The sequence below is a fragment of the Poecilia reticulata genome, chromosome 1 (assembly GCF_904066995.2).
Source record: "Poecilia reticulata chromosome 1, P_reticulata-male-v2, whole genome shotgun sequence".
In the NCBI taxonomy this organism is placed as follows: domain Eukaryota; kingdom Metazoa; phylum Chordata; class Actinopteri; order Cyprinodontiformes; family Poeciliidae; genus Poecilia; species Poecilia reticulata.
The window spans coordinates 26,928,320-26,945,365 of NC_088830.1; the positions used below are offsets into that span (position 1 = coordinate 26,928,320).

Sequence of the window (17,046 nt, forward strand, 5' to 3'; positions counted from 1 at the left end):
TAATTTGCTTCTTTATTAATTACACACCTTAGATTACAGCCTATTACTGCCCAAACTTCCTTTAAAGATTTGTGACGCTCATTAGCTGCGAGACAAAGATCTTCACATGACACAGCAAAAAAAAAAAAAAATCCTGTCAAACCAGTTTCATTATCTTCTTTCTGAGTCAGAAAGAAGATAATGAAACTGGTAAATAGATCGTTTATTTGCATTAATACAAACATTTTTATAGAGTCATTGGACTGATCATTGCATAATGGTGCAGAGCATATTTTAAAGGAAAACAGAGAAATGGTAAAGAATATAACATAAACCAGAAAACTAAGCTGTAACAGATAACATAAAACTATATTCACAACAAATATTTAAAAGCTATCACACATAAAAGATGATCGTCCAAATAGCTCATTGCAATCAAATGTGTCAAAAATGTCGAGAATATGCAGAAAAAGAAGTAAGTAAAGGTCAGTCTTTAAGAGAAGGTTCCTAAAGAGGTTTCAACAACTCTGATGTGTACTTTGTAATCCAAACTGCATTGGGTTAGAGTGCTTAAATTATTAAAAATCTTGAAAATTAACTTCTGAACAACCTCCAGAAGGCTTTCGGAGCTCCGTGGCCGACTTTAGAGGATCACTACAAACAGACATAGTGCTCTCTTTTAGCAAAATTCAAAAGAGGAGATTTGCATTCAAAACTTTTGCATATTGTTTACATTTAAACTCACTTTGACATCAGGTCTCAGTTCAGAACGGTGCAGTGATGCTTTATTTGTCTATGTGCTGATATAAATGAAAAGTCATTCAATTTCAGTTTTTAAGTCAGTGCAGCAGGTCAGACAGATTCCACCTCGTCCACATGTCTAAAATTGATCCTGGCTCTAAATAATGCAGTCGAGTTTAATTATTTAAATTGGTTAAAGTTTCCCATCTAAAACCCCCCCAGCAGATTACAGCGTTCACTTCCCTTTTAAAACATCCAACCTACAGGGAGGCGATGCAAATTGTGGTAAAACAGGTTGGTCAACTTGCTCTGACCATGGAGCCCATCATTTAAAAAGCAACAACACACACCAAGTTTCTCACACTCCGGATTCATCAGCTGAATACGGGTCGACCAGCAGAAATAATAAAGTAAGAAGTCTTCTCTTTTTATTATTAAAACTGCTGTATTATTATTCTTACGTTGTGAACTTGCCCTTCCTGTACCGTCTCTTTATTTCTGTGTTGTTTTTATATTTTTTTACCTTTGTGTGCATGCTGCCAGTATATGTCCCAACACATAAAATACAACAAAATGTTGAGCTAAATATAACTTTTAGCTATATTTCCTCTTGGTAATGCATGAAAAATAATTGCTTATAATAAACCAAAACCTTTTGAGATCTTGTCATATTTTTTAAAGAGTACTGATGCTTTATTTTCCCAATGTCTTTTCCCTGAATGCATAAAGTATTTTATGCCATTCTCATAATTTTTTTTTTTAATTTTAAATTAAACTCAGTGATGATGTCACTTCTTGTACTCACAAACAATCCTTATTTTTTCTATTAGAGCTGAGATGAAGCTGGGTTTGCTGGCGCTGCTGGTTCTGGCAGCACTGCTGCCCAACCTTTCTGACAGTCGCATTGTCTCCAAATGCGAGCTGAAGGACAAACTTGCAGAGGCAATCAATAAGACCAGAGGGCCAGATGGGGTTACGGAAGACATTTTGGCAGAAAGTAAGTTATATAGTTACATTTCATGACTGTAACTTGTGGTTGAGACTTATTTACTCCACAGAAAAAAAATCACTTGGAAAAATAGATTTAGGAAAAAAATGGCATTTGAAAAAGTAATGATATGTTGCTTTCTCAGTTCCACATAAAACTGTTTTAATAAGGTTCTCTTACTTTTGGGAAACAAGTCTGCAATTTATGCAAGATATGGTGGCTTACTTCAGTGGTTCCCAAAGTGTGGGGCGCGCCCCCTAGGGGGGACACAGCGCCATTGCACAGGGGGGCGAGCTGTTCATGTTTTAACCCCTTTTTGCACTGTTTTTTTTAAATGTACTGATGACAGCAAAGTTGAATATTGTTACAAATAACAAAAAAATAAATATGTTTGAAATAATACTGACAGCAAAGAAAACTTCAACAGTATAGAACTAAAAAAACAGTTTCACAAAAGTGTTTCACTGTAAAGATGGCTTGTAGTTTGTTTTGTTGCAACCTGAAGTGTGAAATAAACTTCAGTGGAGTTTGAAAACAAAATGTGTGTGTAGGTTTGTGTCTGGTTCAACGATGTGTGTGCCCAGTTGATTTTTTTTCCAGAGAGATTTTACTGTAATCCATAGGGGGGCCCAGAAGAAAATCTTTGGGGACCACTGGTTTATTTCACATTTCCCACCAAACAGTGACATGACATTTAGTACCCACAACACTTTTAAGCAAATCAAAAATATATTATGTAATAATTGCCCCTTTCAGATCATTGTGCTTCTGTAAACACACATCCATATAAAGGTCGAGCTGTGTCTGAATTCAGGGTCTGCATCCTTCGAAGGACTGGTCTACGTAGGACGGGTCCTTCGAAGGCCGGGAATAAACTAAGACCGGAAGAAAAATATCTGTGGACTCGGACAGGTCTAGAATTCACCAACTGTCCCCGCCCCCACCTCAGCGTAACTCATGTTGCCTAGCAACCGTGACAGCGTGAAGCAGAGAGGGGAGAAGAAAAAACAAACAACGCAGCCGAAGTTTGTTTTTCAGTCATGTATTACTGATTTCTAGTGATGGGTCCAGCAACATCGACGCATGCATCAAGCCCATAGACCAAAACCCGTGTCGGTGCGCGTATTGGTATCAACAAGTCACGTGACGGATACAGGAACTGTTTCGAAATGACATTAACGCGCCAAACTGTGTTTATAAGGAAGAGAATCTGTCAAAAGCATTTGCCAAACAAATTCTTGATTTTTTACATTGTCATCTATGGAGCAGCTTCAAAGGAAATGTTTCTGCAGTGTGGGACCATTTTGATCTTATATTGGAAAATAAATTTGTTTTCATTTTTGTCGTTTCATCCGGTTCTTGTCAGTTTCTACTTGATCTATCTGAACCCAAATTCAGCTGAAACTGACTTTTAGTTTACTTTCATATTATGTTCTGCAGGTTAAGTGTCGCATATGTTTAACTAAACTGTCTTATTTAAATAAATCCACTTTTTCAATGCTGAGGCCAGGCATGAGAATGAAGTCCCAGATATAAACTCAGACATGCAGCCAGTCTACAAATTACTCAGTTGCTTTTTATAAATTATTTCATATACAGTGATCCCTCGCTGTAACGCGGTTCACTTTTCACGGTATCGCTGCTTCGCAGATTTTTTTGTGCAGTTTTTTCCCCCACAGTGTTCTTCATCCTGATTGACCATATGATTGGTAAAAAAACAGTCTCCGCGCTTCTTCTCTACCTGAGTGCCAATAACGTTACGGTGTTTGATACAGATTTGCCATTCAGGAGATGGAAACTGAAACTTTCAATGTCTACTGGAAAAAAAAAACAAACTGTGGCGCAAAACCCGACCGGATGCTCGTTTGATGAGATCCGTCTCTCTGCCGTAGTTACAGCTGTGAATCTCGCGGGGCAGCTTGGAGGAAACGCTTTAATGACATGACTGCGGATCACATTAAGGCCCGATTGATGCACACCCACATCCGCTGACCTGAAAACAGGTTTTGTTCTTTGGTTTCAATGTAAATGCATTTATTTATGCCGTGTAATAACTGTAAAAAATAAAGGTAACTACTTCACGGATTTCGCTTATCACGGGTTATTTTCGGAACGCAACCCCTAAGAAAAACAAGGGTTCGCTGTAAATGTAGAGTTTATTTAATTTTTTTCTACAGCAGAAGTTTTGTCAAAAAAGCGTAACAGGTTAAATTTCAAAAGGTTGTAAAAACTTTCTTTTTTATAAAAATGTGTGGGGAAAAAAACATCCTCATTCCAAACACATTCACTTAAATTTTCACTTTATGGTACATGTTCACATTCTTTATTGACTATATCAAATGTATTTTAAATGTAACTGAAGATATGACATAATACAACATATAATATTCAATAAAATACAAAGACTTAAATCTTATTGTATAGACTTGGTCATCAAATCACTACGTTGCCTGTAGGAATTTTTAATGTCCAGCAGGTGTCAGTATTGAGTGACACAGTATCGACACAGTATCAATACAGTGTTGCTATGAGTCAAAACGCCTCATGACGCCTCATTTACCCATCACTACTGATTTCTATATTATTCTTCACCTTTTATATTAAAGGATGTTCCATAGTAAACAGGAAATCTCTTAGTTTGATTCTAAAATGTTCAAATGTGTACTGCACTTTTCTTCAAGGAATACATATAAACAAATTATTCATTTACAAATATAATACTCTCCACATCGCAGATAGGACATTACGGTTAAATAAACCTATTATGTTTGAAGGCTTAACTTTAATTAATCAATCACACCGATGTGCTCAAATCAAACGTTTTTCAACCAGACCTGTCTAAATAATATCGGTGTTAAACTCCCACTCATTGGGGAAAGCTAGCGTGAGTTTTTATAACAATATGCCAGGAGTTAGGCGTTTTCTCTCGGTGTACCGAACCCGGAGCGCCCGGCCAGCTGACAGCTGGCGGGGGGGAGCTGGCTGTTAACGCAGCGGTAGCAGACAGGTCCGAAAATGTCAGAGCAATATTGCAATTAGGTGATGTTTTGATGAACCGAGAAGATATTTGAGATTTACACACTTACATTCTCACCTAAAAACGTTATACCAAATCAAGTTGTGTCATTTAAAGTGTTATATAGCTAAGTAATTTGTTGCTATTCACCGCCATTGACGCTCTTCCTAAACACCCAGTTGGAACCCGCAATGAATTATGGGCTATCGTGGGCCGTGAAGGATACACCAGACCTATCCTTCAAATCTGGGGAAAAGACGGACGCATTTGAAGGATGCATTTGAAAGAGTCTTTGAATTCGGAGAGTCCTTGTCGCCACGCTATGATATAATCGGCCCACAAATGCATCCTTCGAAGGATACAGACCCTGAATTCGGACACAGCTTTTGAATTCGGACATGCCTTGTCGCCACGCTATGACGTAATCGGCCTACAAATCCATCTTTCGAAGGATGCAGACCCTGAATTCGGACACAGCTATGATGTACTTTCTGTGATTGGAGAACAAAAGATTCTTGACTCCTTCGTTTGATGTGTGGGGTATCCCAGAGTGCTGAGCTCTATGTCACAATCCTAACACTGGCAAATTACTGCAGACGATTAAATACAAGAAAAGTTGTTGTGTACCATCAACATGTTGCCATATACTTGAATGTATTTCTCAAATCAGACAGACAATGGAAGGTCATGAATTACCTCTGGTCTTTGTGTGCATGTATTTCACAAAACAAAAGGGTGATCTGAAAGGGGCTGGAAAAGTCAAGTTAAATCCCATCCTTCTAATCTGCTTTCCTTTTTCCTTTTGTCTTTGTCCGCTGTCTTCCTCACCTTGCATGACTGGTTTGCTCTAGTTATCTGTGAGGTCAACAGGAGATCTAATTTGAACACCAGCCTGGTAAAGACTACGGACTTTCACCATCGTCAGACTTCAGATGTCACATCTGGCAGCCGACATAAGAGAGAAGCCTCTTCCAAAGGGAGGCACCACTCAGAGGAGACAGATAGTTATGAGGAAAACATGATTCAGGAAAGGAAGACAAAGAAAAACCGTGAGCACAACAGCGATGAAGATAGCTTTGAGATTAGTGAGGAAGTTGAAGAGGTCTCAAACTCAACTGCAGCTCCTGGAAACAACAGAAGAAAGCGTGGAGCCCATGACAATAGAAGAGGCAACTCGGGGGAAAGAAAGGGAAAGGACAAAGGAAAGTATCAGGAGAGAAAGAGGGGACATCATAGCAGTGAAAGTGAGGACAGGAGCAACGAGGACAGCCATGAGACAACTGAAAAAGTGCCCTCAAATTCAACTGCAGCTCCTGGAAACTCAACTGCAGCTCCTGGAAACAACAGAAGAAAGCGTGGAGCCCATGACAATAGAAGAGGCAACTCAGGGGAAAGAAAGGGAAAGGACAAAGGAAAGTCTCAGGAGAGAAAGAGGGGACATCATAGCAGCGAAAGTGAGGACATGAGCAACGAGGACAGCCATGAGACAACTGAAAAAGTGCCCTCAAATTCAACTGCAGCTCCTGGAAACTCAACTGCAGCTCCTGGAAACTCAACTGCAGCTCCTGGAAACAACAGAAGAAAGCGTGGAGCCCATGACAATAGAAGAGACCGCTCGGGGGAAAGAAAGGGAAAGGACAAAGGAAAGTCTCAGGAGAGAAAGAGGGGACATCATAGCAGTGAAAGTGAGGACATGAGCAACGAGGACAGCCATGAAACAATTGAAAAAGTGCCCTCAAATTCAACTGCAGCTCCTGGAAACTCAACTGCAGCTCCTGGAAACAACAGAAGAAAGCGTGGAGCCCATGACAATAGAAGAGACCGCTCGGGGGAAAGAAAGGGAAAGGACAAAGGAAAGTCTCAGGAGAGAAAGAGGGGACATCATAGCAGTGAAAGTGAGGACATGAGCAACGAGGACAGCCATGAGACAACTGAAAAAGTGCCCTCAAATTCAACTGCAGCTCCTGGAAACTCAACTGCAGCTCCTGGAAACTCAACTGCAGCTCCTGGAAACAACAGAAGAAAGCGTGGAGCCCATGACAATAGAAGAGGCAACTCGGGGGAAAGAAAGGGAAAGGACAAAGGAAAGTATCAGGAGAGAAAGAGGGGACATCATAGCAGCGAAAGTGAGGACATGAGTAACGAGGACAGCCATGAGACAACTGAAAAAGTGCCCTCATATTCAACTGCAGCCCCTGGAAACTCAACTGCAGCTCCTGGAAACAACAGAAGAAAGCGTGGAGCCCATGGCAATGGAAGAGACAACTCGGGGGAAAGAAAGGGAAAGGACAAAGGAAAGTCTCAGGAGAGAAAGGGGGGACATCATAGCAGTGAAAGTGAGGACATGAGCAACGAGGACAGCCATGAGACAACTGAAAAAGTGCCCTCATATTCAACTGCAGCTCCTGGAAACTCAACTGCAGCTCCTGGAAACAACAGAAGAAAGCGTGGAGCCCATGGCAATGAAAGAGACAACTCGGGAGAAAGAAAGGGAAAGGACAAAGGAAAGAAGGGGCATGATAGCAGTGGAAGTGAGCACAGCTCTGAGAGCTATGAGACAACTGCAGCCTCTGCCTCTTATGGTATCTTCCAGCTGAGTGATGGCTATTTCTGTGATTCCGGTAACCATTTGTCCAGAAATCTCTGTCAGAAGTCCTGCACAGGTGAGTTCATTACACCGAAACAAATAAAAAACAAAGAATCAACTCACTACCCACATGTTAATGATATGAATTGTTCTTTTCCCCTTTTAAGACTTCACCAATGATGACATAACAGATGACATCGAGTGTTTCCTGACGGCATTCTTTGATGGGTAAACCAAAATACATCTATACATTTGTTTTGTTCCTTACTTTATTAGTCCAATAGTCTTTCAGTACACTAAAACACTTAGTCATTGATTTTGTATCCATATTAAAATTTCAGTTGTACCAGCGGTGATGCTTGGTACAACTTCGCTACAGACCTGCACTCGGGCATAAAACCATCTCACTCAGACATGTCCATTCCCAGTGGCGAGTGAGGAACTTCAATAGCGACCGTGACCGCGGCGAGCATTAATCGATGGCGTTACAGTGCGGACACAGAGTGCAATGGCTCTCCTCCGCTCTGACTATTGGTATACTGCAGAACAGGAAGCCGGAGGGGCTGATGGCAGCATCACTGCTTGCTCAGGACAAAGTCAGGTTGGCAGTGCCAATAACACTGCAAAGTTTTTGTGGCATTAAAATCTCCGACACCAGTAACATTTTGCTAGATTAGTCAATCCCAGTTTTTTTTTTGGAAGTCACTTCAGATTCTGAAAAAATTCTAAATATAGTGACAAAGTTGCTAAGTTGGCAACAGTGCTTCTCTTGTCCTGACCACACCCTGCTTCCCCTGTCCGCTCAACCCCAAACTGGACCACACCCTGCTGTGTCCCTTGGCTCCACCCACTGTATCTCTTGGCTCCGCCCACTGCATCTCTTGGTGCCGCCCACTTTGGTGGACTTTTTCTAAATTTGTCAGGTTATCCTAGCCCATCAAGTTATGCTTTCTCAGGCAGATTAGTTATGCTATAAAGGACTGCTGCAGTTATTTTTAGATGATTTTGAATGCTTCCTAAATTCTGTATCTACGTTTATTTATAATTACATACATTTGTATGTGTGCAATGTGCAAACACTAATACAGATATGTTTTAAAAAAAGTTAACAACCCCTTTAAAATTGTTTTCCTCATAGTGTACTGATAATTCTTATTGCTTTATATTGTAATGAAAAGTAGAACAAAACACAAGTGCCAGAAAAAACAAAAAGGCTAGCTGTTAATCTATTTGTTCTGCTTTTTGAATCGTTTTTAAGATGTCTGTTTTTAATTACGCAGGTATCTTCAGAGGTCCCACTCTCACCAATGTGAAGATGAAGCAGGAACATTCCTCCAAGATTGCTCCTAAGTGTCCATGAGAGCACATTTTCTTCCACCAGGTGTACTCCCACTGCGGGTTGTAGATCGCTGAATTGAAGCATTGCTCTCTTTTTTGTTGACTATCACAGCATTACCTTTTCATCAATTATTTTCTTAAAGATAACAAAAAATGTTTTGTTGGATTTAGGGCTTACAGTGGATGTTTGAAAACTTTATGATTTAAGTAACTTGTGATTTATAGCAGTCTCTTTATAATAAAGGTGAAAAATGATGCGAGTGTAACTATCTGACTATCTATAAACAGTTCATATAATATCTATCATCTATTTCGTGACTGATCACGTTTTAGATACATCAATAGGACCTGGTGACGTTTATCCAAAATGTAACAGTTTAGGTGTATAATAAAAAATGCTCTAAAATTGTTCTCTGTTGTCAAGTTTTTATAATGCAAAATCTTCTTTTAGAATTTACCTTCAAAGATCTTTGAAATAACAGTGGAAAAAAATATGAAGACATCCATTTAGAAAGGAACAGATAAGAGGACATGTGAATGATGAGTTATGGTCTGAGTGTCAAGCTGAGGCCTAACAGACTTACCTTCACAAGCAGAACATTACAGAAAGGAGAAAAGAAAGAGAAAGGTGGAGAAAATGTTTAAAGCAGTGGTCCCTAAACTACGGCCCGTGGGCTGAATCCGGCCCGCCTTCACATTTGGTCCGGCCCCCTGAACAATACCAGAGAGCTTTTAGATTTTTTTTCATATACCGTATTTCCGGACTATAAGCCACTACTTTTTTCCTAAGCTTTGAACTTTGTGGCTTATATGTGGATTTTTCTTCAACCACCAGGGGGCTCTTTAGCAGGAATTGAATCATTGAAAGTCAAAATTGGAAATAAAAGAAGAAAGCGTCCATTAAAACGGAATTAGTTTTTAATAGGGAATTGAAATTTGAGAATGTTGTTGATCAGTTAAATAGCATTGAGGGGGAAAAGGAGATTTTTCGTTTTTTAAATAATACTGGGATCATTATGAGAATTTGAGGCATAGATGTTAGGATCCAGTAGATGGCAGTAGTGCAACAATAATGACTGCAAGCTGCCGTTGAAATCTGAAGAAAAAGAAGAAGAAGGCGCCCATTTTCATTTGTCACATGCTAGTAGCAACACGAAGGATCTGCACTTTTACTGTTACAGTTCGGAAACTACAGTAATCAGTTCAGTTAAATCTAAACTTGGCAACTTTTCTTTTTCAACGTAATAAATGTGATATTCAATTGACCTGTTATGACTCAAATTTTGGGTGTCCGCCCCCCTCGACTGCTTGCTGCATCGTTGTGGAAAACCTGGAGCGGCAGAGATATCTGCGAATATGGTATTTATTTAATAAATAGTGTTATTTCCTGGATTTTTTTTTTTTTGTGAAGAACCCAGAGAATGTTATTTGATTGTGCTTTCTGGAAAACAATAAATTTTTACATTTAGGCACTCCTGCAATCGTCACACTTTTTCTGTTACAAACTGACTCCGGCCCCCCTCCAGAGAAGGGAAAAGTTATGTGGCCCTCACAGGAAAAAGTTTGGGGACCCCTGATCTAAAGGGTAAGGAGATTGGAATAGAAGAGAGATGCAAAGAGAGAACACAAACCAGTATCGTGAAGTCTGCCTCTACATCTGCAGAAAGAGAGAAAACAAAACAAAACAAAACTGAGAAACTACATCAACAAACATATGCATATATAACATCACTGAAAAGTCCTGCGACAGACTAGCGACCTGTCCAGGGTGAGCCTCGCCTCTCACCCGAAACGTTCACTGGAGACCAGCAACCCTCCTGCCCTCGCTAGGGACAAGGGTGTTAGAAAATGGATGGATCACTGAAAACTCCATGGTACAAGTTAATACAAGATGTATTTAGTGGCAACCACAACCCAAAGAAGAGTGAAAAAATACCTAAATCTAAACACCTGTGAGCTTAGATTATAAATATACAGGTGTTTATATCCCAAACACCTGCAATTTTAAAATTTAAGTTCTAAACATCTACATGCTTAGATTATACTTATTTCTAAGTATGATCTTGTCTGTGTGATGATTTGTTTTTTTCTGTGTTTATTTTGGTTTCTGTGTAAATTGAGTCTGTGTTGTCCCGGTTACCCCTTGATAAGTTACACCTGTTCCTTGTTTCCCTTGATTGTCTCCCTGTGTATTTAAACCCACCTGCGTGCTCGATGGGCCCTCGTTTATGGATTATTCTTACCAGTTGCTACCAGTTTTCAGCTCCTAGCCTTCTGCTCATCTGTGCTGCCTGGACTTTTGGATTTTGTGCTTCATTTCATCATTAAACCATTATTTCCTCACCACCTCTCAACCGCAAATCAGGACAGTCTGCTGTTTTACGATACAGACGTGTGTGAATTGCTTACTAATTATGTTTTTGTCTTGTGACCGAATGTAATTTTGACATTTTACCGCTTCACTGTTTCACACCCGATGCAGTCTTTGCCCTATGGACATTTCTCATCATCAGTTGTTGGTACATAACAAATGAAATACAACGTATAAGAAATCAATTGACATTTTAGTGTTCACCATTGCTTATTTTAGAAAAAATACTGTAATGTTAAAACCCCCACAGGTGAATAAAACAGAATCAAATGAATGGTTATTCTTTGTCTGGTCATAACTGTTTTTTTTAACCCTATTTCTTTAAGATATAATAACTTTGGATCTGACTGTACACAAGGACGACACCAGAGTTCTGCAACATGTACGATTCAAAAATCCATTTTTACTGTTGGTTCGGCCTAATAAATCTTATTTAGAGTCACTAATGACATGGAACAGACAACTCAATGTTAAATATTACAGTTAAAAACTGTCACTGTCCAAGGAAATTGGATGAGAATTGTCTAAAAACACATGATAAAAAACCCATTTTAAGGCAAAATTAAAAAAAGACTATTATCCACTGAAACACTTTATATGAATTAAATAAATCTGAAAATGTAAAGAATGCCACGTCTGGAAGAAGATGGCCTTTATTATAGGAGACAAGTATGGTTGAGGAAATCAAAGGACACTGATTTTTAAAATACTGATTTTTAAACTGAAAATAAACAAAACTATATTAACTTTTCTGAAGTAAAAAAAAAAAGAAGTGCAAACATCAACCGTGGCCTGATGATGGCAGCAAAAGGAAGGGCTTCAATACCAAAATCCTTCATTACAATGTAGGAAAACGTATGAATAAAAAATACATTGCTGCTGTAAAATTACTATGTGAAAAAGACTGAAATAAAGTCTGAGAGCAAATAAAAAGTGATCCAATCTTTACAGGAAAACAGTGGAAAACAATATTACTGCTATTTTGTGTTTGTTGCCAGACTTACAGGAGCAACCACAAGGAGGAGCTGGTTGCCTGCATGTGTCAGGAACCTTTTACTCTACAAAAAGGAAATCTCCAAACAGTACTCTAATTATGTGATTAACAAAGTAATCATGAGTGTGTGTGTACTCATTTTTGTTACCTATTTAGGACTCTTTGTGGTACATTAACCTTCTCAAGACTGACAGGTTTAATGGGGACTAAAGACCAGTCCGGATCCGGAAGGGTCTTTAAAGATTAGGGTTGGCTTAAGCCTTAATGCAAGTGATTTCCTTAAGTTACCCGGCTAACATACTGTAAGGCTTATGGGGCTTTTCATATATCCTATAATTATTTGTGATAATTATACCCCTTAATTATCACATTAAGTTTGGTTTATGTTTGGTTTAATTTGCCATATTTTTTGGACAATAAGCTGCTACTTTTTTGAACCATGCGTCTTATTGCTGGGTTTCAGATGACGTAGCACCGACGTCACCCAATGCACATGGAGGGCCAGAAGTAAATTCAGCCCATTTATTTTTGTTATTTAGCAAATTAATCTTTTATTGTAGAATGTTGTTGAATATTCTGTGCTATTAATTGTAAAGCCAGATAATCAAGATAAATAAAAGTCATTTGTAAACCATTGTGATCATGAGTTGGTTATAATGAAATAAGTGAAGCTTCTCTGCTTTAAGGTTTCAGTAATACTTTCAAAGTAAAACCAGCACTTTTTTAAAAAAAGTTTAAATTTAAATTTTTATCTTCAAAGCCATAGCAAACAGCACAAAAATAGTCAGGTTGATTTACACCCATTTTGCCTGATTTAAAGAAGGTGTGTGTGTGTGGGGGGGGGGTTGACCTCCATAAACAATTATTAATATCTGAAATGATAGCAGTACAAATGAAAATGTTTCCTGCACAAACCAGCACATACATAGCCGAGTTAGTTGACCTCTGATGACGCCTGAAGAACATTTTTAAAGACATAAAGAAATATTTTTCTTTCTGTCTTTAAAATGATAGCGGCACCGACGAAAATTTTTGCTGCACAAACGTAGTACAAACGTTTGACATCAATTTTGTTTGATTTCATAAAAGTGGGGGCGGGGCAGTTGACCTTTTGATCTTTACACTTTCATATCTTCAAAGCCATATCAGCACAAACGAAAGTTTTTGCTGCACAAACCCGCACAAACGTAGCTGAGTTGATTGACACCCATTTTGTTTGATTTGAAGAAGGTGAGGGGGCTGGTTGACCTTGGATGACATTTCTTCCTGTCTTAAAATGATAGCAGCACAAACGAAAGTTTTTGCTGCACAAACCCGCACAAACGTATGACACCAATTTTGTCTGATTTGAAGATAGTGTGGGGGCAACTTCACTCACCAGTGTGAACCAAGTACACCTCGCTGCAGCAAACAGAAAGGGGCGGGGACGAACCACTGTCAGTCTCTTACCTTATTTGGAAATGGGATCATTGCACTCTGGAAGTGAAGGGGGCGCTATTTCCTGTATAATCCGCGGTCTCCCGTTTTAATTTTCTTTTGAAATCTGTGATATAACTCCAACTGTAGGAAGGAGTTTCTCTCTCAGCATGTATTTCAACTTCTCTCTTTTATTTTCTTCAGCGCAGCTCACAGTTTTTTAACAAATTCCGTAGCTTTCTGTGTACTTCTAAATCTGCTTCTTAGTCGCATCTTTTCGGGCCTGCAGTGCTACTGCCTCTAGTGGCGAGGGGTTGGTAACACAACTAATATAATTATGCCACTACCACAAAATCTTTATTATTTACTATTAATTTCGCCATTACTGGCAACGTGAAAGATAAATTATTTTCTAAAATACCATATTTTTCTTCAGGATGTATAGCTAATTAGGTTACATAAACAATACCTTTATACATTATAAATAATATCTATGTATCTCCATCAATTATAGGAGGAACAGAAGAAATAAGACATGAAAAACATTATCAACAACAATAAAAAATACCATATACAATGTATACATAAGAAATTTAATTGAGCAAAAGTCAATAACGAACAAATTAATTAGGTTCACAGACAAATACCCAGGGTTGTTAAACAAGCAATAAGCCACATTTTTGTTTTGTTGGTAGAGTCCTATATATAGGAAAAAATATGATTAAACTATTTAGTCTTCCAAGGTGGAAATTTTTCTTTGACTCTAAAACAATAAAATAAAACTAATTAATAGCATCACAATATCAACAATTTGTGCATCAAGTAAACACTTAGCATTTTGCAGGTAAATGTTATCATTTAATTTGGCTAAGAATAATTATTGCACTGTCAGTGAATGACGTCTAATAGATGTTCTATATTTACCAGAGGAACAGAGTAACGCCTTCATGAGCTCAAACTGATAAATAAAGAGGATGGATGCCCTCTGCTGAAATATTTTATGTTTACATTTAACTCATTGTTAAAATGTTAACATTACTTAACTAGAAGTAATGTTAGCTAATGTTACCTTTAACTAACTAGAGGTTTTGCGCGAGTTGCACTTGTTAGGTAACCCCAAGATCACTGGGTCTTCTTAAAAGATAGAGTGATGTTTCTTAAAAATGTAGCCAGTGTTTTCAGCAAAGTTGAGCTGATTGTCCAGGAATGATCCAAGGTATTTAAAATTTGCCACACTTCCAACAGGTTGGCCAACGAGTGAAACTGGAACCACTTTCAGGTCTTGTTTATGTCATTTAATTAGCTCTACTTCCTTAAGAAAATTAAAAGGTATGGTGTTTTGTGAGGGACTTTATCTTTTGCGGTTCCAGTTATGCGAGAATTAATAATAAATAATAAAGACTTTGGTATTCTGATTTAGTAATGTATTTATATTAGGTGTGCTACCACCACCACGCCACTAGAGGCAGTAGCAGGCCCGAAAAAATGCGAAAAAGGAGCAGATTTAGAAGTACACAGAAAGCAACGGAAATTATTAAAAACTGTGAGCTGCGCTGAAGTAAATAAAAGAGAGAAGTTGAAATACATGCTGAGAGAGAAACTCCTTTCTACAGTTGAAGATATATCACAGATTTCAAAAGAAAATTAAAACGGGAGACCGCGGATAATATAGGAAATAGCGCCCCCTTCACTTCCGGAGTGCAATGGTCCCATTTCTAAAACAGTTTGAAATGTGTGGTTCTGTGCTGTGATGTTACATGACCACCAGAGGAAGGAAGGTTCTGGATCACAGTCAACCCCGGTGAAAGAAATTCAAGAAATGGAGGAAGCATAGATACATGCAGGTAGCACAGAGAATAGTTCCTCCACAGGAGTATGATGGCATGAAATGCTCCACTTGTCTCGTTGTGTTTATTTACAGGTTTACAGTGCACAGAATAAGGAAGCTGCTGTCACAAATGGCTCCTTTGGCTTTGGTGGGGTTGTGTGTGTGAGCACAAAGACAAAAGTTACTGCCAGACACATTCCTTTTCAAGTTAACCATGACAGGAACTCTTATTAAAACAGTTTTTTCTTACTGTAACAGCTCCAGATCCAGTTGAACATCTTTTAGGTACATTATGTAAGTAAATATGACTGAGATAAAAAGTACTTTTTAAAAAATGGTTGCACGGCGCAACCGTGCAACAACGCTTGCACACTGTCTTCCATAAATTCCCACATCCAGGAACTTTACAGGAACTGCCCCCTTCTCGACTGCAGAGACCCTTAAACAAAGACAGTTTGTCACCAGACCATTGGAGAACCTCTTGACAAACCAAGAACGTAATTCAATCTTTTTTGGAGAAGGGACATCTCCAAAACCTTAAGAAAAACAGACCCTTCACTGCGGTAGGACATCTTATACTGGTTTTACAAAGTAAGTATGAAGAGCATAAATTAACATAAACTCCTAATAAATAAAGTTAACACCAAGAGGGAATTATACATTTTTTAAATTCATTTGGATGACTTTCAGTTGGCACGCAGGTTGCCTCATTTCTGATTTAGTTTGCAGTAAATTCGTTTTTGAGAACTGATCATGCACAGCATATTATGTGCAAAACACATTCTATTATTTATTAGACTAAGAACAATCAAGTATTAGAAGCAAAGATTAAGTTACATTTTTTCCAATTCCTTTCTGTGTTGTTGAAATACCTTTAAGACACGTTTTAACTATACCTTTACTATGATAAAACTAACATAATCTTGATTCTGTTCTAAAGAAAGACGCATTTGTTTGTGGCTCCAGTTAAGAGTCTAGACTTCCTGCAAAGAGTCGCCACATCGTGACGATTACCTTGACAAACCAGTTTCCCCTTCTGACTAATCTGAACAAAAATAGACTTGTTCTTGTGACAAGCCTTGTCGCACTGATTTCTTTATATTACTTCATGCACACTTGCCTAACTTTGTTAGTCACATCTGCTTAAATACTTGAATACTAAAATGCATCTGTGCATCATGGTGAAGATTAATTGCTAAAGTTAAAACTGAGCATCACAATGGGGAAGGTGATTTAAATGACTGATAATATGGTTGTTTTTATTTAATATTTGACACATTCGTACCAATTGAGCAGCGTTTCAACACCACAGGTTACCACCCATGTACCACCATCTGATGGCTACTTTCAGAAGAATGTTACAAAACTCAGATCATCTCCAACTGGGCTCCTCAACATGACGATACATTCACTACTCCAACAGGCTCTCCAGTCAACAGCACCTTTTGGTATGGCAGAATCACGAGGAAACCAAAATCTTTGAGCAAGTTTTAAACTGCTATGAATGCAAATGGGGGCCCAACCTATGTGCATTCATTGCATTTGATTGGTACAGAGCAGTTTGTGTAATCTTTTAAAAATGTGTTTAATAACCTTTGTCTTTTTCTTGCAAAAATAATCCCTGGCCTGTTTGCAGTTTTTTCACTATTCGTAAATAGGCTACATTCACACAGCAGGCAAATGACTCAAAATCCTTTTTTTTTTTTTACCCAAATATAACCAAAATCCAACTATTTCACAGCAGCCTGAACTACCTGGATGTAAACAGTGGCTAAACGGTATAATTAT

At 38.5% G+C, this 17,046-nt stretch overlaps 1 protein-coding gene across 1 annotated transcript; it reads left to right on the top strand.

Moving 5' to 3' along the window:
• The first annotated feature begins 969 nt into the window (after positions 1 to 969).
• LOC103470017 (uncharacterized) lies at positions 970 to 9,060 on the top strand. Its single transcript, XM_008418129.3, has 5 exons — positions 970 to 1,130; positions 1,551 to 1,717; positions 5,576 to 7,387; positions 7,479 to 7,539; positions 8,592 to 9,060. The coding sequence occupies exons 2-5, from the start codon at positions 1,558 to 1,560 to the stop codon at positions 8,659 to 8,661; spliced, it is 2,103 nt and encodes a 700-aa protein (XP_008416351.2). The 5' UTR covers positions 970 to 1,130; positions 1,551 to 1,557; the 3' UTR covers positions 8,662 to 9,060.
• Positions 9,061 to 17,046: the final 7,986 nt, after the last annotated feature.